Source organism: Oncorhynchus keta, unplaced genomic scaffold (genome assembly GCF_023373465.1).
Source record: "Oncorhynchus keta strain PuntledgeMale-10-30-2019 unplaced genomic scaffold, Oket_V2 Un_contig_5015_pilon_pilon, whole genome shotgun sequence".
Classification (NCBI taxonomy): domain Eukaryota; kingdom Metazoa; phylum Chordata; class Actinopteri; order Salmoniformes; family Salmonidae; genus Oncorhynchus; species Oncorhynchus keta.
This window is the reverse complement of record NW_026288077.1, coordinates 255,992-276,343: the sequence shown is the minus strand read 5'-3', so window position 1 is coordinate 276,343 and position 20,352 is coordinate 255,992. Positions and strand designations below refer to the sequence as shown.

Below are 20,352 nucleotides of genomic sequence, written 5' to 3'. Positions count from 1 at the left end.
GTACTAGTGCTTTGTGTTGTTATTGTGTAGTACTAGTGCTTTGTGTTGTTATTGTGTAGTACTAGTGCTTTGTGTTGTTATTGTGTAGTACTAGTGCTTTGTGTTGTTATTGTGTAGTACTAGTGCTTTGTGTTGTTATTGTGTAGTACTAGTGCTTTGTGTTGTTATTGTTGTGTTGTTATTGTGTAGTACTAGTGCTTTGTGTTGTTATTGTGTAGTACTAGTGCTTTGTGTTGTTATTGTGTAGTACTAGTGCTTTGTGTTGTTATTGTGTAGTACTAGTGCTTTGTGTTGTTATTGTGTATTGTTATTTTGTAGTACTAGTGCTTTGTGTTGTTATTGTGTAGTACTAGCGCTTTGTGTTGTTATTGTGTAGTACTAGTGCTTTGTGTTGTTATTGTTATTGTTGTGTTGTTATTGTGTAGTACTAGTGCTTTGTGTTGTTATTGTGTAGTACTAGTGCTTTGTGTTGTTATTGTGTAGTACTAGTGCTTTGTGTTGTTATTGTGTAGTACTAGTGCTTTGTGTTGTTATTGTTGTGTTGTTATTGTGTAGTACTAGTGCTTTGTGTTGTTATTGTGTAGTACTAGTGCTTTGTGTTGTTATTGTGTAGTACTAGTGCTTTGTGTTGTTATTGTGTAGTACTAGTGCTTTGTGTTGTTATTGTGTAGTACTAGTGCTTTGTGTTGTTATTGTGTAGTACTAGTGCTTTGTGTTGTTATTGTGTAGTACTAGTGCTTTGTGTTGTTATTGTGTAGTACTAGTGCTTTGTGTTGTTATTGTTGTGTTGTTATTGTGTAGTTATTGCTTTGTGTTGTTATTGTGTAGTACTAGTGCTTTGTGTTGTTATTGTGTAGTACTAGTGCTTTGTGTTGTTATTGTTGTGTTGTTATTGTGTAGTACTAGTGCTTTGTGTTGTTATTGTGTAGTACTAGTGCTTTGTGTTGTTATTGTTGTGTTGTTATTGTGTAGTACTAGTGCTTTGTGTTGTTATTGTGTAGTACTAGCGCTTTGTGTTGTTATTGTGTAGTACTAGTGCTTTGTGTTGTTATTGTGTAGTACTAGTGCTTTGTGTTGTTATTGTGTAGTACTAGTGCTTTGTGTTGTTATTGTGTAGTACTAGTGCTTTGTGTTGTTATTGTGTAGTACTAGTGCTTTGTGTTGTTATTGTGTAGTACTAGCGCTTTGTGTTGTTATTGTGTAGTACTAGCGCTTTGTGTTTGTCTATACACATAAGTCCTTCTAGAATTTCGTTGAGTCTAAATCCAACTATTTCCTTATAGTACTAACTTGTAACTATTAGTTCTGCTCGTGTCCTACGGTTGGGTTGAAAGGTTAACCCTTTGAGAAGCAGCGATGGTGTTAGGCTGCCCTGTGGATGACAAGTGTGGTTTTCTTCTCTTTGAAAGTGAAGCTATCTGACCACGAGAGGTTTGACCAAAGGTCTTTATGAATGACCAGTATCTGTCGGCCAGATATATATATACCCTCCTCTGCTATACCAGTCACTCACCTTGACCCGTATCTGTCTGCCAGATATATATACCCTCCTCTGCTATACCAGTCACTCACCTTGACCCGTATCTGTCTGCCAGATATATATACCCTCCTCTGCTATACCAGTCACTCACCTTGACCAGTATCTGTCTGCCAGATATATATACCCTCCTCTGCTATACCAGTCACTCACCTTGACCCGTATCTGTCTGCCAGATATATATACCCTCCTCTGCTATACCAGTCACTCACCTTGACCAGTATCTGTCTGCCAGATATATATACCCTCCTCTGCTATACCAGTCACTCACCTTGACCCGTATCTGTCTGCCAGATATATATACCCTCCTCTGCTATACCAGTCACTCACCTTGACCCGTATCTGTCTGCCAGATATATATACCCTCCTCTGCTATACCAGTCACTCACCTTGACCTTTTACCCTGCACTCAGTTTGGTTTTGCCGTTTGACATTTATTTTGATTTGAACTCCTGGATGAATCTCTAACCTAGGCATGACCCTAGTCTTCTTCTTCTCTGGTAGTCTGATTGATTGACGAGCCTCACTGTTCTTGCATCGTATTTTCATTGTTTTTAGAAACCCTCTGCGTTTGTACCTCCTGGTGACAGTAACCTAATAGCCACCAAAATATCAGAAAGACACTCAGTGTTTTTGAGTTGTTTAATAAGTGAGTGTGTTTTGGCCTTGATAAACTGGTGTTATTATGATAGCGGATTAGATGCCCCGCCCACCCTTCCTCCCCCCCTCCCATCCTATTTCCCCAACTCTACTCTACATAGCTACCCCACTCCAGTTATTTTGACCAGAAGGTGCTTCTTAAAACAATTTTCAGTTTAGTTTTTAATTTGACAGTCGATTTCATTTGAGTGGTTTGAATTATTATTCTGTTGGTTTGATATGTGTTAGGAAAAGAAGTTGCGTTTTGTTGCCATGGCGATGGTGTCTCGCAGGCGATGATGTCACAGCTGCATTTCTCCCTCCCCTCGGAATGCCTCTCCTCTCCTCCATCATGTCTGTCTGAACTGATTTCTCACTCTTCATCTTCTTTTGGATGTTTACTTCTATCTTTCCTCTCATTGGTTGATTTGTGGTGCTCTTGTTCACCCTGAAATGCACGCTGGGTAACCTGGGTCTCTTCACTAACGTTAGAGGACTTTAACAAACTAACGTTAACTAACCGAGGTTAACTCTTAGAAACAAAGGTGCTACAACCTAAAAGGCTTCTTCAACTGTCCCCATGTAGAACACTTTGAAGAACTATCTTTAGTTCCGGGTATAGCCCTTCTGGTTCCGGGTAGAACCCTTTTGGGTTCCATGTAGAACACTTTGAAGAACTATCTTTGGTTCCAGATAGAACCCTTTTGGTTCCGGGTAGAGCCCTTTGGGTTCCATGTAGAACCCTTTGAAGAACTATCTTTAGTTCCGGGTATAGCCCTTCTGGTTCCGGGTAGAACCCTTTTGGGTTCCATGTAGAACCCTTTCCACAGAGGGTTCTACCTGGAATCAGAAAGTGTTCTAACTGGATCCAAAATGAGTTATCCTATGGGGACAGCAGAAGAACCCATTTGGAAGCCTCTTTTCTAAGAGTATCTATCATCTAGGCATCTGAGAATGATTGGAGATGTTTTCAGAAACGATCTGCCAACAGGACCGAGCATAACAACAATACTAGGGAGGAATTACATTTAGTTGAAATATACAAAGGTCAGTCATACGACTTGAATAAAATAAAAAGAGGACATTAGAAGCTTCTACAATGTGGAACCATTAAAACCAGCCCTGCTATCACAGATATGAAATAACCCTCTTATACAGAGACCTATGTTACCCATACAGTGCACTTCCAACTGTAAAGATTATGTGCAATGTGAAGAAAAATATATACATATTTTTAAAGTCATAAAGTCATGTAAAATGTCAGTTGCTTTGAGGAGTGATTGTTTGAGTACAATAATCACAACTCACATCCGCACAGTGAAATGCTTGTGTTGTGTGTTACTCAGACGCCCCAGACCCCCCAGACCCCCCCCACACTCACAATACAACATGCAGGATAACACTGCAGGACTATAAGAACCAGCACCATCGCGTTTTTCAACTTGAAAACAGTTGATGAGCATTTTGACAAAGATTCAGTGTCGTTTCATTTGTTTAAATGTTTGATGGTAGTTCTGCAGTCCAACATAATTCCAGTGTATCACCCTACAGAGAGGTCATAACACCTCCCACTCCCCTGATACACAACCCCCCCCCCAAATCCCTGATCCACGCCAACCCAGGGCCTCTATGTGGTCCTCAAAACACACACACACACACACACACACACACACACACACACACACACACACACACACACACACACACACACACACACACACACACACACACACACACACACACACACACACACACACACACACACACACACACACACACACCCTTAACCTCACACTCTCTCTGAAATCCACCACTTCCCTTTACATTACTCCCTGTCTCTACTGCAGAGATTCAGCCTTCCGTCATGTGTACCGTGTGGGTCACGCCAGTAGAAATAATAAAAACCCGCTGGTAAAACAGCGCCCCCTGCTGCTCAAACTACTAACTGTACATATCTGGCTGCTGAGGTACAGCCACACTGACAGACCAAGATCACAGATCCTTACTGTTACTTCCCAGTGTTCACTCAAGTCACACATTGATGTCAGTGGGAGACGTAAGTGAAAAGCAGAGTCCCTGTCTCATGTCTGCAGTACTGAGGACGGCCAGTTGATGGCTCCCTACCCAGGGACCATGTAACAGACCTCCCCTCGTGTTGCTGTCCCCATAATGTTCTGTACTGTATGTAGACCTGGTAGAGACAGCTATAGAGATAGAACCCCTCTACCCTCGGCCCCCTCACACACACACACACACGCACACGCACACACACACGCACACGCACACGCACACACGCACACACACACACACCGGTCCCAGCAGCAGCAGCAGGGCGGTCTGGGCTACTATAGCTTTCATCTGTCTGTCTTTCTTTAAAGCCAGCTGATTCCTCTACCACCTCCTCCTCCTCCTCCTCCCAACCCCCGCGGTAAGAACAATGGTATGGACCCCCCCCCACGGTAACCTCCGTCTCCACCAGCCCTTCATCCCTCCACCCCCATCACCAGCAGCATGCCAGCTGTGTCAGCGTCACCGTGTGTGTGTGTGTGTGTGTGTGTGTGTGTGTGTGTGTGTGTGTGTGTGTGTGTGTGTGTGTGTGTGTGTGTGTGTGTGTGTGTGTGTGTGTGTGTGTGTGTGTGTGTGTGTGTGTAAACAAAGGGGATGCCCATGCCCGTACTGGGGTTTTGGACTGTGGCTAAGTCTTCTGTAGTCGCTGTCATGTTGTCATCGCTCTCAGGCAAAACACACAAAAACACTTGGCTCGCTCCTCTTCCTCCTCCTCTATTAATGGTGCTCTGTCATTGGTGCAAGCCATGGTCACGCGGTCATCTACCTTTCTTTCTCTCTCTTTATCTCTATCAGTCGTTCTCTCTCTGTCTCTCTCTCTCTCTCTCTCTCTCTCTCTCTCTCTCTCTCTCTCTCTCTCTCTCTCTCTCTCTCTCTCTCTCTCTCTCTCTCTCTCTCTCTCTCTCTCTCTCTCTCTCTCTCTCTCTCTTCTCTCTCTCTCTCTCTGGTCTCTGTCTCTCTGGTCTCTCTCTCTCTCTCTTTCTCTCTCTCTCTCTCTCTCTCTGTCTCTCTCTCTCTCTCTCTCTCTCTCTCTCTCTCTCTCTGCTCTCTCTCTCTCTCTCTCTCTCTCTCTCTCTCTCTCTCTCTCTCTCTCTCTGTCTCTCTCTCTCTCTCTCTCTCTCTCTCTCTCTCTCTCTCTCTCTCTCTCTCTCTCTCTCTCTCTCTCTCTCTCTCTCTCTCTGTCTCTCTCTCTGTCTCTCTCTCTCTCTCTCTGTCTCTCTCTCTCTCTCTCTGTCTCTCTCTCTCTCTCTCTCTCTCTCTCTCTCTCTCTCTCTCTCTCTCTCTCTCTCTCTCTCTCTCTCTCTCTCTCTCTCTCTCTCTCTCTCTCTCTCTCTCTCTCTCTCTCTCTCTCTCTCTCTCTCTCTCTCTCTCTCTCTCTCTCTCTGTGTGACACAGTTGCTCCCCCTACTGTCCTCCTGTGGTTTTACCTCCTTGACTTAAACACAGAGCTGGTGGCTCTATGAGGAATACTACCGAATAACCAATGGTTCAATGCATTGCCTTGTTGTTGTTGTTGTTGTTGTTGTTCAGTCTGGTGAAGGTTGTGGAACTAGTTTCTACTGTGTAAAAGTTGTTAGTTGTTGTTCAGTCTGGTGAAGGTTGTGGAACTAGTTTCTACTGTGTAAAAGTTGTTAGTTGTTGTCCAGTCTGGTGAAGGTTGTGGAACTAGTTTCTACTGTGTAAAAGTTGTGTTGTAGGGTTTTGTAGTTTGTTGTCTATATTACCTGCTATGATTTGTCAGTGTATATTGTGTAGTTTAATGTCAGTTGGTTGTTTTGTCAAGTTGTGGCTTACCTTATGAATTCTTAAGGGCCTCCCAAGGTACTCTAGTTAATCACATGTTGTCCGAACTTAAATTGAAAGGAACATTTTTCCTATAGAGGATTGTGTAAATATTTTATAGCCTAGTTTTTGTTTGGGGGCTTTTGAAATATTAATAGGACCATGAAAAGCTTTGCTCGTTGTCCTCTGCTGGAGAACAGGAAGTGTAATGCATTGTGTCTGTTAGTTGTATTCTCTGCTGGAGAACAGGAAGTGTAATGCATTGTGTCTGTTAGTTGTATTCTCTGCTGGAGAACAGGAAGTGTAATGCATTGTGTCTGTTAGTTGTATTCTCTGCTGGAGAACAGGAAGTGTAATGCATTGTGTCTGTTAGTTGTATTCTCTGCTGGAGAACAGGAAGTGTAATGCATTGTGTCTGTTAGTTGTATTCTCTGCTGGAGAACAGGAAGTGTAATGCATTGTGTCTGTTAGTTGTATTCTCTGCTGGAGAACAGGAAGTGTAATACATTGTGTCTGTTAGTTGTATTCTCTGCTGGAGAACAGGAAGTGTAATGCATTGTGTCTGTTAGTTGTATTCTCTGCTGGAGAACAGGAAGTGTAATGCATTGTGTCTGTTAGTTGTATTCTCTGCTGGAGAACAGGAAGTGTAATGCATTGTGTCTGTTAGTTGTATTCTCTGCTGGAGAACAGGAAGTGTAATACATTGTGTCTGTTAGTTGTATTCTCTGCTGGAGAACAGGAAGTGTAATGCATTGTGTCTGTTAGTTGTATTCTCTGCTGGAGAACAGGAAGTGTAATGCTCTTGTGTCTGTGTAGTTTTGTATTCTCTGCTGGAGAACAGGAAGTGTAATACATTGTGTCTGTTAGTTGTATTCTCTGCTGGTGAAGTGTAATGCATTGTGTCTGTTAGTTGTATTCTCTGCTGCAAACAGGAAGTGTAATGCATTGTGTCTGTTTGTATTCTCTGTGGAGAACAGTTGTAATGCATTGTGTCTGTTAGTTGTATGGGATGGATTTGAAGGTATTCTCTGGAGAACAAAGTGACTGTTAGTTGTATTCTCTGCTAACAGGAAGTGTAATGCATTGTGTCTGTTAGTTGTATTCTGTGTGTAATGCATTGTGTCTGTTAGTTGTATTCTCTGCTGTGGAACAGGAAGTGTAATGCATTGTGATCGTTTGTGTGTGTTGTGTGTGTGTGTCTGTGTGTGTGTGAACAGGTGTGTGTTGTATCTGTTAGTTGTATTCTCTGTGGAGAACAGGAAGTGTAATGTTGTGTCTGTTAGTTGTATTCTCTGCTGGAGAACAGGAAGTGTGTGTTGTGTCTGTTAGTGTATTCTCTGTGTGTGTGTGTGTGTTGTGTCTGTTAGTTGTATTCTCTGCTGCAGAACAGGAAGTGTAATGCATTGTGTCTGTTAGTTTATCTCTGCTGGAGAACAGGAAGTGTAATGCATTGTGTCTGTGTTGTTTCTCTGTGGAGAACAGGAAGTGTAATGCATTGTGTCTGTTAGTTGTATTCTCTGCTGGAGAACAGTGTAATGCATTGTATCTGTTAGTTGTTTCTCTGCTGTCTGTGTGTGTGTGTGTCTGTTAGTTGTATTCTGCTGTGGAAGTGTAATGCATTGTGTCTGTTAGTTGTATTCTCTGCTGGAGAACAGGAAGTGTAATGCATTGTGTCTGTTAGTTGTATTCTCTGCTGGAGAACAGGAAGTGTAATGCATTGTATCATTGTCTGTGTTGTGTGGAGAACAGGAAGTGTAATGTTGTATCTCAGTGTCTGTGGAGAACAGGAAGTGTAATGCACATGTGTAATGCATTGTGTCTGTTAGTTGTATTCTCTGCTGGAGAACAGGAAGTGTAATGCATTGTGTCTGTTAGTTGTATTCTCTGCTGGAGAACAGGAAGTGTAATGCATTGTGTCTGTTAGTTGTATTCCCGTTTCTCATAGAGCCACCAGGTGATGCCAGATTCTCTCCTAAACTATTTTGTAGGTTGTTTTTGATGGGATGATTTGAAGGACTCAACAATGACTGACCTATTAACTTTGTGTGTCTGTGTGTGTCTGTGTATGTGTTTGTATCTACAACTACGTGTGGGTGTGCACTCGCATACGGATGATCGTTTGTGTGTGTGTGTGTGTGTGTGTGTGTGTGTGTGTGTGTGTGTGTGTGTGTGTGTGTGTGTGTGTGTGTGTGTGTGTGTGTGTGTGTGTGTGTGTGTGCACGCATGTGTCTGTTCATTTCTGTGTGTGTGTGTTCATGTCTGTGTGTGTGTCTGTTCATTTCTGTGTGTGTCTGTTCATGTCTGTGTGTGATAACGTTCATGTCTGTGTGTGTGTGTGTTCATGTCTGTGTGTGTGTTGCTGTTCATGTCTGTGTGTGTGTGCTGTCTGTGTGTAATGTGTTCATGTCTGTGTGTGTGTGTCTGTTCATGTCTGTGTGTGTGAAGTTCTGGTGTGTATGTCGGCTCTTGTGTGTGCTCCTGTCATGTCTGAAGTCGTCTGTTCGTGTGTGTGTGTGTGTGTGTGTGTGTGTGTGTGTGTGTGTGTGTGTGATGTGTGTGTGTGTGTGTGTGTGTGTGTGTGTGTGTGTGTGTGTGTGTGTGTGTGTGTGCGTGCGTGCGTGCGTATGTGTGTGTGTGTTGACGTCCGGTGCCTAACAAAAGGGACTACAAAACTCTGAAGATAACGCCAGGATCTCCATCACCTTCTTCCGGCTGTTCAGAGTGATGAGGCTGGTCAAACTGCTGTCTCGGGGAGAAGGGATACGGACCCTGCTGTGGACCTTCATCAAGTCCTTTCAAGTGAGAGGAGACTCAGACTCAAGTCAAGACCATTGAGATGCAACGGGGTCACGGGGGGGTCAATTGGAATTGAAGTCAGTCAATTCAGGAGGGAAGTATACTGTGGAATGGAAATTCTATAAATCTGAGTTAGATATAACTGAGGTTTGGGAGGAAAGACCTCAACGTCTTTTAGTTCTGGTTTGTACCCGGCCAATCATTTAAAAATATATATATTTTAAATTAATTATCAATAAACCATTTAAAAAATATATATATAGATAGTCTATTTATTTATTTATTTATTTAAGTTTTTCCATATTAGAATTTTCATTTCAAATCACTTCCTGAATTGAGTGACTGAAATTCAGCTTGACCCCTGACCCTGCTTGAGGGAGGAATGTAGAAGGGAGGAATTATGTGTCCAGCTAACCAGCCAGCACCTTACTGTCTCTCAAAACCCCAAACCCCTTCATATGCATGCTGTCACAGCCTACTCACCATGCTACAGGTTAATGATAAGGCTTACAAGTGGACAGAGTGAAGATAAGTTGTCCTTCATGTGGTCCTGTGTGGCTCAGTTGGTAGAGCATGGTGCTTGCCACGCCAGAGTTGTAGGTTCAATTCCCACAGGCGGAGGGGGACCAGTATGAACTTACTACAGTCTCCTTAAATAAGAGTGTCTGAACATTTTAAATGTAGGTGGTTTTATAGGGGCTCTCCCCCAAATAAAACCCAAAACATTTCATAAAGGGGTTCTGGTAAAATAGTTATTTCTCTTGGGTTGGACAGTAGGGGAAAAGGACCGTGACTATTTTTGCAGCAGTGTGTTGTCGTGTTTTTGGTGCTGTGGTGCTAGACAGTGTTGTTGACGTGTCACTAATCTCTCTCTGTCCCCCCCAGGCCCTCCCCTATGTAGCACTGCTCATAGTGATGCTCTTTTTCATCTACGCCGTCATTGGGATGCAGGTAAGAACTGCCGGTTGGCCCCCGAGCATCTGGGATTGGTCCTCTGTTTCTCTCCTCTGTTTCTGTCCTCTGTTTCTCTCCTCTGTTTCTCTCCTCTGTTTCTCTCCTCTGTTTCTCTCCTCTGTTTCTCTCCTCTGTTTCTCTCCTCTGTTTCTCTCCTCTGTTTCTCTCCTCTGTTTCTCTCCTCTGTTTCTCTCCTCTGTTTCTCTCCTCTGTTTCTCTCCTCTGTTTCTGTCCTCTGTTTCTCTCCTCTGTTTCTCTCCTCTGTTTCTCTCCTCTGTTTCTCTCTGTTTCTCTCCTCTGTTTCTCCTCTGTTTCTCTCCTCTGTTTCTCTCCTCTGTTTCTCTCCTCTGTTCCTCTCTCTGTTTCTCCTCTGTTTCTCTCCTCTGTTTCTCTCTGTTTCTCTCTCTGTTTCTCTCCTCTGTTTCTCTCTGTTCCTCTCCTCTGTTTCTCTCCTCTGTTTCTCTCTGTTTCTCTCTCTGTTTCTCTCCTCCTCTGTTCCTCTCCTCTGTTTCTCTGTTTCTCTCCTCTGTTTCTCTCCTCTGTTTCTCTCTCCTCTGTTTCTCTCCTCTGTTTCTCTCCTCTGTTTCTCTCCTCTGTTTCTCTCCTCTGTTTCTCTGTTTCTCTCCTCTGTTTCTCTCCTCTGTTCCTCTCCTCTGTTTCTCTCCTCTGTTTCTCTCCTCTGTTTCTCTCCTCTGTTTCTCTCCTCTGTTTCTCTCCTCTGTTTCCTCTCCTCTGTTTCTCTCCTCTGTTTCTCTCTGTTTCTCTCCTCTTTCTCTCTCCTCTGTTTCTCTCTCTCCTCTGTTCCTCTCCTCTGTTTCTCTCTCTCTGTTTCTCTCCTCTGTTTCCTCCCCTCTGTTTCTCTCCTCTGTTTCCTCTCCTCTGTTTCTCCTCTGTTTCCTCTCCTCTGTTTCTCTCCTCTGTTTCTCTCCTCTGTTTCTCTCCTCTGTTTCTCTCCTCTGTTTCTCTCCTCTGTTTCTCCTCTGTTTCTCTCCTCTGTTTCTCTCCTCTGTTTCTCTCCTCTGTTTCTCTCCTCTGTTTCTCTGTTTCTGTTTCTCTCCTCTGTTTCTCTCTCTGTTTCTCTCCTCTGTTTCTCTCTGTTTCTCTCCTCTGTTTCTCCTCTGTTTCTCTCCTCTGTTTCTGTTCTCCTCTGTTTCTCTCCTCTGTTTCTCCTCTGTTTCTCTCTGTTTCTCCCTCTGTTTCTCTCCTCTGTTTCTCCTCTGTTTCTCTCCTCTGTTTCTTCCTCTGTTTCTCTCCTCTGTTCCTCTCTCTGTTTCTCTGTTTCTCTCCTCTGTTTCTCTCCTCTGTTTCTCTCCTCTGTTTCTCTCCTCTGTTCTCTGTTTCTCTCCTCTGTTTCTCTCCTCTGTTTCTCTCCTCTGTTTCTCTCCTCTGTTTCTCTCCTCTGTTTCTCTCCTCTGTTTCTCTCCTCTGTTTCTCTCCTCTGTTTCTCTCCTCTGTTTCTCTCCTCTGTTTCTCTCCTCTGTTTCTCTCCTCTGTTTCTCTCCTCTGTTTCTCTCCTCTGTTTCTCTCCTCTGTTTCTCTCCTCTGTTTCTCTCCTCTGTTTCTCTCCTCTGTTTCTCTCCTCTGTTCCTCTCCTCTGTTTCTCTCCTCTGTTTCTCTCCTCTGTTTCTCTCCTCTGTTTCTCTCCTCTGTTTCTCTCCTCTGTTTCTCTCTCCCTCTCCTCTGTTCCTCTCCTCTCCTCTGTTTCTCTCCTCTGTTTCTCTCCTCTGTTTCTCTCCTCCTCTGTTTCTCTCCTCTGTTCCTCTCCTCTGTTTCTCTCCTCTGTTTCTCTCCTCTGTTTCTCTCCTCTGTTTCTCTCCTCTGTTCCTCTCCTCTGTTTCTCTCCTCTTTTCTCTCCTCTGTTTCTCTCCTCTGTTCCTCTCCTCTGTTTCTCTCCTCTGTTTCTCTCCTCTGTTTCTCTCCTCTGTTTCTCTCCTCTGTTTCTCTCCTCTGTTTCTCTCCTCTGTTTCTCTCCTCTGTTTCTCTCCTGTTTCTCTCCTCTGTTTCTCTGTTTCTCTCCTCTGTTCCTCTCCTCTGTTTCTCTCCTCTGTTTCTCTCCTCTGTTTCTCTCCTCTGTTTCTCTCCTCTGTTTCTCTCCTCTGTTCCTCTCCTCTGTTTCCTCTCTGTTTCTCTCCTCTGTTTCTCTGTTTCTCTCCTCTGTTTCTCTCCTCTGTTCCTCTGTTCCTCTGTTTCTCTCCTCTGTTTCTCTCCTCTGTTTCTCTCCTCTGTTTCTCTCCTCTGTTTCTCTCCTCTGTTCCTCTCCTCTGTTTCTCTCCTCTGTTCCTCTCCTCTGTTTCTCTCCTCTGTTTCTCTCCTCTGTTTCTCTCCTCTGTTTCTCTCCTCTGTTTCTCTCCTCTGTTTCTCTCCTCTGTTTCTCTCCTCTGTTTCTCTCCTCTGTTTCTCTCCTCTGTTTCTCTCCTCTGTTCCTCTCCTCTGTTTCTCTCCTCTGTTCCTCTCCTCTGTTTCTCTCTCTGTTCCTCTCCTCTGTTTCTCTCCTCTGTTTCCTCTCTGTTCTCTGTTTCTCCTCTGTTTCTCTCCTCTGTTCCTCTCCTCTGTTTCTCTCCTCTGTTTCTCTCCTCTGTTTCTCTCCTCTGTTCTCTCCTCTGTTTCTCTCTCTGTTTCTCTCCTCTGTTTCTCTCCTCTGTTCCTCCTCTGTTTCTCTCCTCTGTTTCTCTCCTCTGTTTCTCTCTCCTCTGTTCCTCTCCTCTGTTCCTCTCCTCTGTTTCTCTCCTCTGTTTCTCTCTGTTTCTCTGTTTCTCTCCTCTGTTTCTCTCCTCTGTTCCTCTCTCTGTTTCTCTCCTCTGTTTCTCTCCTCTGTTTCTCTCCTCTGTTTCTCTCCTCTGTTCTCTCCTCTGTTTCTCTCCTCTGTTTCTCTCTGTTTCTCTGTTTCTCTCCTCTGTTTCTGTTCCTGTCCTCTGTTTCTCCTCTGTTTCTCTCCTCTGTTTCTCTCTGTTTCTGTTCCTCTCCTCTGTTTCTCTCCTCTGTTTCCTCTCTCTGTTTCTCTCCTCTGTTTCCTCTCCTCTGTTCCTCTCTCTGTTTCTCTCCTCTGTTTCTCTCCTCTGTTTCTCTCCTCTGTTCCTCTCCTCTGTTTCTCTCCTCTGTTTCTCTCTCTGTTTCTCTCTCTGTTTCTCTCCTCTGTTTCTCTCCTCTGTTTCTCTCCTCTGTTCCTCTGTTCCTCTCCTCTGTTTCTCTCTGTTCCTCTGTTTCTTCCTCTGTTCCTCTCTCCTCTGTTTCTCTCCTCTGTTCCTCTCCTCTGTTTCTCTCCTCTGTTCCTCTCCTCTGTTTCTCCTCTGTTTCTCTCTCCTCTGTTCCTCTCCTCTGTTTCTCTCTGTTTCTCTCCTCTGTTTCTCTCCTCTGTTTCTCTCCTCTGTTTCTCTCCTCTGTTTCTCTCTGTTTCTCTGTTTCTCTCCTCTGTTTCTCTCCTGTTCCTCTCTCCTCTGTTCTCTCCTCTGTTTCTCTCCTCTGTTTCTCTCCTCTGTTTCTCTCCTCTGTTTCTCTCCTCTGTTTCCTCTCCTCTGTTTCTCTCCTCTGTTTCTCTCCTCTGTTTCTCTCCTCTGTTTCTCTCCTCTGTTTCTCTCCTCTGTTTCTCTCCTCTGTTTCTCTCCTCTGTTCCTCTCCTCTGTTTCTCTCCTCTGTTCCTCTCCTCTGTTTCTCTCCTCTGTTTCTCTCCTCTGTTTCTCTCCTCTGTTTCTCTCCTCTGTTTCTCTCCTCTGTTCCTCTCCTCTGTTCCTCTCCTCTGTTTCTCTCCTCTGTTTCTCTCCTCTGTTTCTCTCCTCTGTTTCTCTCCTCTGTTTCTCTCCTCTGTTTCTCTCCTCTGTTTCTCTCCTCTGTTCCTCTCCTCTGTTTCTCTCCTCTGTTTCTCTCCTCTGTTTCTCTCCTCTGTTCCTCTCCTCTGTTTCTCTCCTCTGTTTCTCTCCTCTGTTTCTCTCTCTCTCTGTTCCTCTCCCTCTGTTTCTCTGTTTCTCTCCTCTGTTTCTCTCCTCTGTTTCTCTCCTCTGTTCCTCTGTTTCTCTCCTCTGTTTCTCTCCTCTGTTTCTCTCCTCTGTTCCTCTCCTCTGTTTCTCTCCTCTGTTTCTCTCCTCTGTTTCTCTCCTCTGTTCCTCTCCTCTGTTTCTCTCCTCTGTTTCTCTCCTCTGTTCTCTGTTTCTCTCCTCTGTTTCTCTCCTCTGTTTCTCTCCTCTGTTTCTCTCCTCTGTTCCTCTCCTCTGTTTCTCTCCTCTGTTTCTCTCCTCTGTTTCTCTCCTCTGTTTCTCTCCTCTGTTCTCTCCTCTGTTTCTCTCCTCTGTTCCTCTCCTCTGTTTCTCTCCTCTGTTTCCTGTTCCTCTCCTCTGTTTCTCTCCTCTGTTTCTCTCCTCTGTTTCTCTCCTCTGTTTCTCTCCTCTGTTTCTCTCCTCTGTTCCTCTGTTTCTCTCCTCTGTTTCTCTCCTCTGTTTCTCTCTGTTTCTCTGTTTCTCTCTCTGTTTCTCTGTTTCTCTCTCCTCTGTTTCTCTCCTCTGTTTCTCTCCTCTGTTTCTCTCCTCTGTTTCTCTCCTCTGTTCCTCTCTCTCCTCTGTTTCTCTCCTCTGTTTCTCTCCTCTGTTTCTCTCCTCTCTCTCCTCTGTTCCTCTCCTCTGTTTCTCTCCTCTGTTTCTCTCCTCTGTTCCTCTCCTCTGTTTCTCTCCTCTGTTTCTCTGTTTCTCTCCTCTGTTTCTCTCCTCTGTTTCTCTCCTCTGTTTCTCTCCTCTGTTTCTCCCTCTGTTTCTGTTTCTCTGTTTTTCTCTCCTCTGTTTCTCTCCTCTGTTTCTCCTCTGTTTCTCTCTGTTTCTCTCCTCTGTTTCTCTCCTCTGTTTCTCTCCTCTGTTTCTCTCCTCTGTTTCTCTCCTCTGTTCCTCTCCTCTGTTCCTCTCCTCTGTTCCTCTCCTCTGTTCCTCTCCTCTGTTTCTCTCCTCTGTTCCTCTCCTCTGTTCCTCTCCTCTGTTTCTCTCCTCTGTTTCTCTCCTCTGTTTCTCTCCTCTGTTCCTCTCCTCTGTTTCTCTCCTCTGTTTCTCTCCTCTGTTTCTCTCCTCTGTTCCTCTCCTCTGTTTCTCTCCTCTGTTTCTGTCCTCTGTTCCTCTCCTCTGTTCCTCTCCTCTGTTTCTCTCCTCTGTTTCTGTCCTCTGTTTCTCTCCTCTGTTTCTCTCCTCTGTTTCTCTCCTCTAGCCAGTCCTGTCCCGTCCGTGTCGTTAGCTGTTCTAACCCCTGACCCAAGGTCCTGTATGTTTGTCCTGTTCTCTCCTCCACACTATAATAACCTTTCATTCTCTCTACGTTCTCTCTCTAAGGGCTGATTTCCTAGACACACTTTAAGCCTGGTTCAGGAATGAAAAGCTCCATTGAAAGTGATTTTAATACCAGGACTAGACTGAACCCATGTCCGGGCAACCAGCACTAGATGTTGTTACCTTATATATAGTGTGGCAAAAAGTTTTTAGTCAGCCACCAATTGTGCAAGTTCTCCCACTTAAAAAGATGAGAGAGGCCTGTAATTTTCATCATAGGTACACTTCAACTATGACAGACAAAAAAAATCCAGAAAATCACATTGTAGGATTTTTTATGAATTTATTTGCAAATTATGGTGGAAAATAAGTATTTGGTCAATAACAAAAGTTTATCTCAATACTTTGTTATATACCCTTTGTTGGCATTGACAGAGGTCAAACGTTTTCTGTAAGTCTTCACAAGGTTTTCACACAATGTTGCTGGTATTTTGGTCCATTCCTCCATGCAGATCTCCTCTAGAGCAGTGATGTTTTGGGGCTGTTTCTGGGCAACACAGACTTTCAACTCCCTCCAAAGATTTTCTATGGGGTTGAGATCTGGAGACTGGCCAGGCCAATCCAGGACCTTGAAATGCTTCTTACGAAGCCACTCCTCCGTTGCCCGGGCGGTGTGGTTGGGATCATTGTCATGCTGAAAGACCCAGCCACGTTTCATCTTCAATGCCCTTGCTGATGGAAGGAGGTTTTCACTCAAAATCTCACGATACTTGGCCCCATTCATTCTTGCCTTAACACGGATCAGTCGTCCTGGTCCCTTTGCAGAAACACAGCCCCAAAGCATGATGTTTCCACCCCCATGCTTCACAGTAGGTATGGTGTTCTTTGGATGCAACTCAGCATTCTTTGTCCTCCAAACACGACGAGTTGAGTTTTTACCAAAAAGTTATATTTTGGTTTCATCTGACCATATGACATTCTCCCAATCTTCTTCTGGATCATCCAAATACTCTCTAGCAAACTTCAGACGGGCCTGGACATATACTGGCTTAAACAGGGGGACACGTCTGGCACTGCAGGATTTGAGTCCCTGGCGGCGTAGTGTGTTACTGATGGTAGGCTTTGTTACTTTGGTCCCAGCTCTCTGCAGGTCATTCACTAGGTCTCCCCGTGTGGTAATGGGATTTTTGCTCACCGTTCTTGTGATCATTTTGACCCCACGGGGTGAGATCTTTTGTGGAGCCCCAGATCGAGGGAGATTATCAGTGGTCTTGTATGTCTTCCATTTCCTAATAATTGCTCCCACAGTTGATTTCTTCAAACCAAGCTGCTTACCTATTGCAGATTCAGTCTTCCCAGCCTAGTGCAGGTCTACAATTTTGTTTCTGGTGTCCTTTGACAGCTCTTTGGCCTTGGCCATAGTGGAGTTTGGAGTGTGACTGTTTGAGGTTGTGGACAGGTGTCTTTTATACTGATAACAAGTTCAAACAGGTGCCATTAATACAGGTAACGAGTGGAGGACAGAGGAGCCTCTTAAAGAAGAAGTTACAGGTCTGTGAGAGCCAGAAATCTTGCTTGTTTGTAGGTGACCAAATACTTATTTTCCAACATAATTTGCAAATAAATTCATAAAAAATCCTACAATGTGATTTTCTGGATTGTTTTTCCTCATTTTATCTGTCATAATTGAAGTGTACCTCTGATGAAAATTACAGGCCTCTCTCATCTTTTTAAGTGGGAGAACTTGCACAATTGTTGGCTGACTAAATACTGTTTTGCCCCACTGTACATGTTGAGAAGCCTTGTGGTTATTGTCCTGTCTCCTCGGCCCCCTGTACTGACCTGACGATGTCACCTGTCCTCTGTGGTACTGACCTGACGATGTCGCCTGTCCTCTGTGGTACTGACCTGACGATGTCCCTGTCCTCTGTGGTACTGACCTGACAATGTTGTCTGTCCTCTGTGGTACTGACCTGACGATGCCACCTGTCCTCTGTGGTACTGACCTGACGATGCCACCTGTCCTCTGTGGTACTGACCTGACAATGTTGTCTGTCCTCTGTGGTACTGACCTGACGATGTTGTCTGTCCTCTGTGGTACTGACCTGACGATGCCACCTGTCCTCTGTGGTACTGACCTGACGATGCCACCTGTCCTCTGTGGTACTGACCTGACGATGCCACCTGTCCTCTGTGGTACTGACCTGACAATGTTGTCTGTCCTCTGTGGTACTGACCTGACGATGTTGTCTGTCCTCTGTGGTACTGACCTGACAATGTTGTCTGTCCTCTGTGGTACTGACCTGACGATGTTGTCTGTCCTCTGTGGTACTGACCTGACGATGCCACCTGTCCTCTGTGGTACTGACCTGACGATGCCACCTGTCCTCTGTGGTACTGACCTGACAATGTTGTCTGTCCTCTGTGGTACTGACCTGACGATGCCAGTCTGTCCTCTGTGGTACTGACCTGACGATGCCACCTGTCCTCTGTGGTACTGACCTGACGATGCCACCTGTCCTCTGTGGTACTGACCTGACGATGCCACCTGTCCTCTGTGGTACTGACCTGACAATGTTGTCTGTCCTCTGTGGTACTGACCTGACGATGTTGTCTGTCCTCTGTGGTACTGACCTGACGATGCCACCTGTCCTCTGTGGTACTGACCTGACGATGCCACCTGTCCTCTGTGGTACTGACCTGACGATGCCACCTGTCCTCTGTGGTACTGACCTGACGATGCCACCTGTCCTCTGTGGTTCTGACCTGACGATGCCACCTGTCCTCTGTGGTAACCTGACAATGTTGTCTGTCCTCTGTGGTACTGACCTGACGATGTTGTCTGTCCTGACTGACCTAATGCCACCTGTCCTCTGTGGTACACCTGATCTGTCCTCTGTGGTACTGACCTCCACCTGTCCTCTGTGGTACTGACCTGACGATGCCACCTGTGCTCTGTGGTACTGACCTGACAATGTTGTCTGTCCTCTGTGGTACTGACCTGACGATGTTGTCTGTCCTCTGTGGTACTGACCTGACGATGCCACCTGTCCTCTGTGGTACTGACCTGACGATGCCACCTGTCCTCTGTGGTACTGACCTGACGATGTTGTCTGTCCTCTGTGGTACTGACCTGACGATGCCACCTGTCCTCTGTGGTACTGACCTGACGATGTCACCTGTCCTCTGTGGTACTGACCTGACAATGTTGTCTGTCCTCTGTGGTACTGACCTGACGATGTCACCTGTCCTCTGTGGTACTGACCTGACGATGCCACCTGTCCTCTGTGGTACTGACCTGACGATGCCACCTGTCCTCTGTGATACTGACCTGACGATGCCACCTGTCCTCTGTGATACTGACCTGACGATGTTGTCTGTCCTCTGTGATACTGACCTGACAATGTTGTCTGTCCTCTGTGATACTGACCTGACGATGTTGTCTGTCCTCTGTGATACTGACCTGACGATGTCCCCTGTCCTCTGTGGTACTGACCTGACGATGTTGTCTGTCCTCTGTGGTACTGACCTGACGATGTCACCTGTCCTCTGTGGTACTGACCTGACGATGTTGTCTGTCCTCTGTGGTACTGACCTGACGATGTCCCCTGTCCTCTGTGGTACTGACCTGACGATGCCACCTGTCCTCTGTGGTACTGACCTGACAATGTTGTCTGTCCTCTGTGGTACTGACTTGACGATGTTGTCTGTCCTCTGTGGTACTGACCTGACGATGACACCTGTCCTCTGTGGTACTGACCTGACGATGCCACCTGTCCTCTGTGGTACTGACCTGACAATGTTGTCTGTCCTCTGTGGTACTGACCTGACGATGTTGTCTGTCCTCTGTGGTACTGACCTGACGATGCCACCTGTCCTCTGTGGTACTGACCTGACGATGCCACCTGTCCTCTGTGGTACTGACCTGAAAATGTTGTCTATCCTCTGTGGTACTGACCTGACGATGCCACCTGTCCTCTGTGGTACTGACCTGACGATGCCACCTGTCCTCTGTGGTACTGACCTGACGATGCCACCTGTCCTCTGTGATACTGACCTGACGATGCCACCTGTCCTCTGTGATACTGACCTGACAATGTTGTCTGTCCTCTGTGGTACTGACCTGACGATGTCACCTGTCCTCTGTGGTACTGACCTGACGATGTCACCTGTCCTCTGTGGTACTGACCTGACAATGTTGTCTGTCCTCTGTGATACTGACCTGACGATGTTGTCTGTCCTCTGTGGTACTGACCTGACGATGCCACCTGTCCTCTGTGATACTGACCTGACGATGTTGTCTGTCCTCTGTGATACTGACCTGACAATGTTGTCTGTCCTCTGTGGTACTGACCTGACAATGTTGTCTGTCCTCTGTGGTACTGACCTGACGATGTTGTCTGTCCTCTGTGGTACTGACCTGACGATGTTGTCTGTCCTCTGTGGTACTGACCTGACGATGCCACCTGTCCTCTGTGGTACTGACCTGACAATGTTGTCTGTCCTCTGTGATACTGACCTGACGATGTCACCTGTCCTCTGTGATACTGACCTGACGATGTTGTCTGTCCTCTGTGATACTGACCTGACGATGTTGTCTGTCCTCTGTGGTACTGACCTGACGATGCCACCTGTCCTCTGTGGTACTGACCTGACAATGTTTTCTGTCCTCTGTGGTACTGACCTGACGATGTTGTCTGTCCTCTGTGGTACTGACCTGACGATGCCACCTGTCCTCTGTGGTACTGACCTGACGATGCCACCTGTCCTCTGTGGTACTGACCTGACAATGTTTTCTGTCCTCTGTGGTACTGACCTGACGATGTTGTCTGTCCTCTGTGGTACTGACCTGACGATGCCACCTGTCCTCTGTGGCTGTCTTGCACCATGTTGACCTGGCGTGCCCTGTGTCTCCTAACAACCTTGCCCCCTGCAGATGTTTGGTAAGATAGCCCTGAGGGACAACAGTCAGATCAACAGGAACAACAACTTCCAGACCTTCCCCCAGGCTACACTCCTGCTCTTCAGGTGAGCCATCTGTTCTCCTCCTCTCTTTCCAGACTGTAAACCAACGTCACAAATTCCTGATTTAAAAGCCCCCAACAGATCTGGAGATCATGAAAGCACTGCCAACTCAGAGTCATGGTGTTTTATCAAACCCCTGTGCATCCTTTCCATCTCTTCTGCAAGCCGTGATGTCGTTTCCAACTTTTTGTTTGAAAACTCTACCTTTGAAGGTAGGAAACCATGCAGCATTTCACCACCAGGTGGACCCTTCATGGTGCCCATTCTTCCTGTACAGTAGAGCCTTCTGTGTGTGACAGCTGCTTGTTTACCTGTGCC

The 20,352-nt window shown here is 45.7% G+C and overlaps 1 protein-coding gene and 1 long non-coding RNA gene across 14 annotated transcripts in view; one reads left to right on the top strand and one right to left on the bottom strand.

Annotated features, from left to right (window-relative positions):
* The window catches only part of cacna1c (calcium channel, voltage-dependent, L type, alpha 1C subunit), a 108,116-nt gene that overhangs the window by 63,813 nt on the left and 23,951 nt on the right, over window positions 1-20,352 (top strand). For all 12 annotated transcript variants that reach the window (XM_052509846.1, XM_052509848.1, XM_052509847.1 and 9 more), the window contains 3 exons: window positions 8,687-8,824; window positions 9,707-9,772; window positions 19,946-20,037. In XM_052509846.1, coding sequence (XP_052365806.1) covers window positions 8,687-8,824; window positions 9,707-9,772; window positions 19,946-20,037 — 296 coding nt within the window. The remainder of the gene's footprint in view (window positions 1-8,686; window positions 8,825-9,706; window positions 9,773-19,945; window positions 20,038-20,352) is intronic.
* On the bottom strand, window positions 17,480-19,335 carry LOC127925066 (uncharacterized). 2 transcript variants are annotated; one of them, XR_008119621.1, is made up of 3 exons: window positions 19,166-19,335; window positions 17,978-18,109; window positions 17,480-17,709 (listed from the first exon to the last, which is right to left on the bottom strand). It is a non-coding gene; the product is annotated as an uncharacterized LOC127925066 (long non-coding RNA). The 2 variants fall into 2 exon arrangements; XR_008119622.1 differs by lacking the exon at window positions 19,166-19,335 and adding an exon at window positions 18,176-18,228.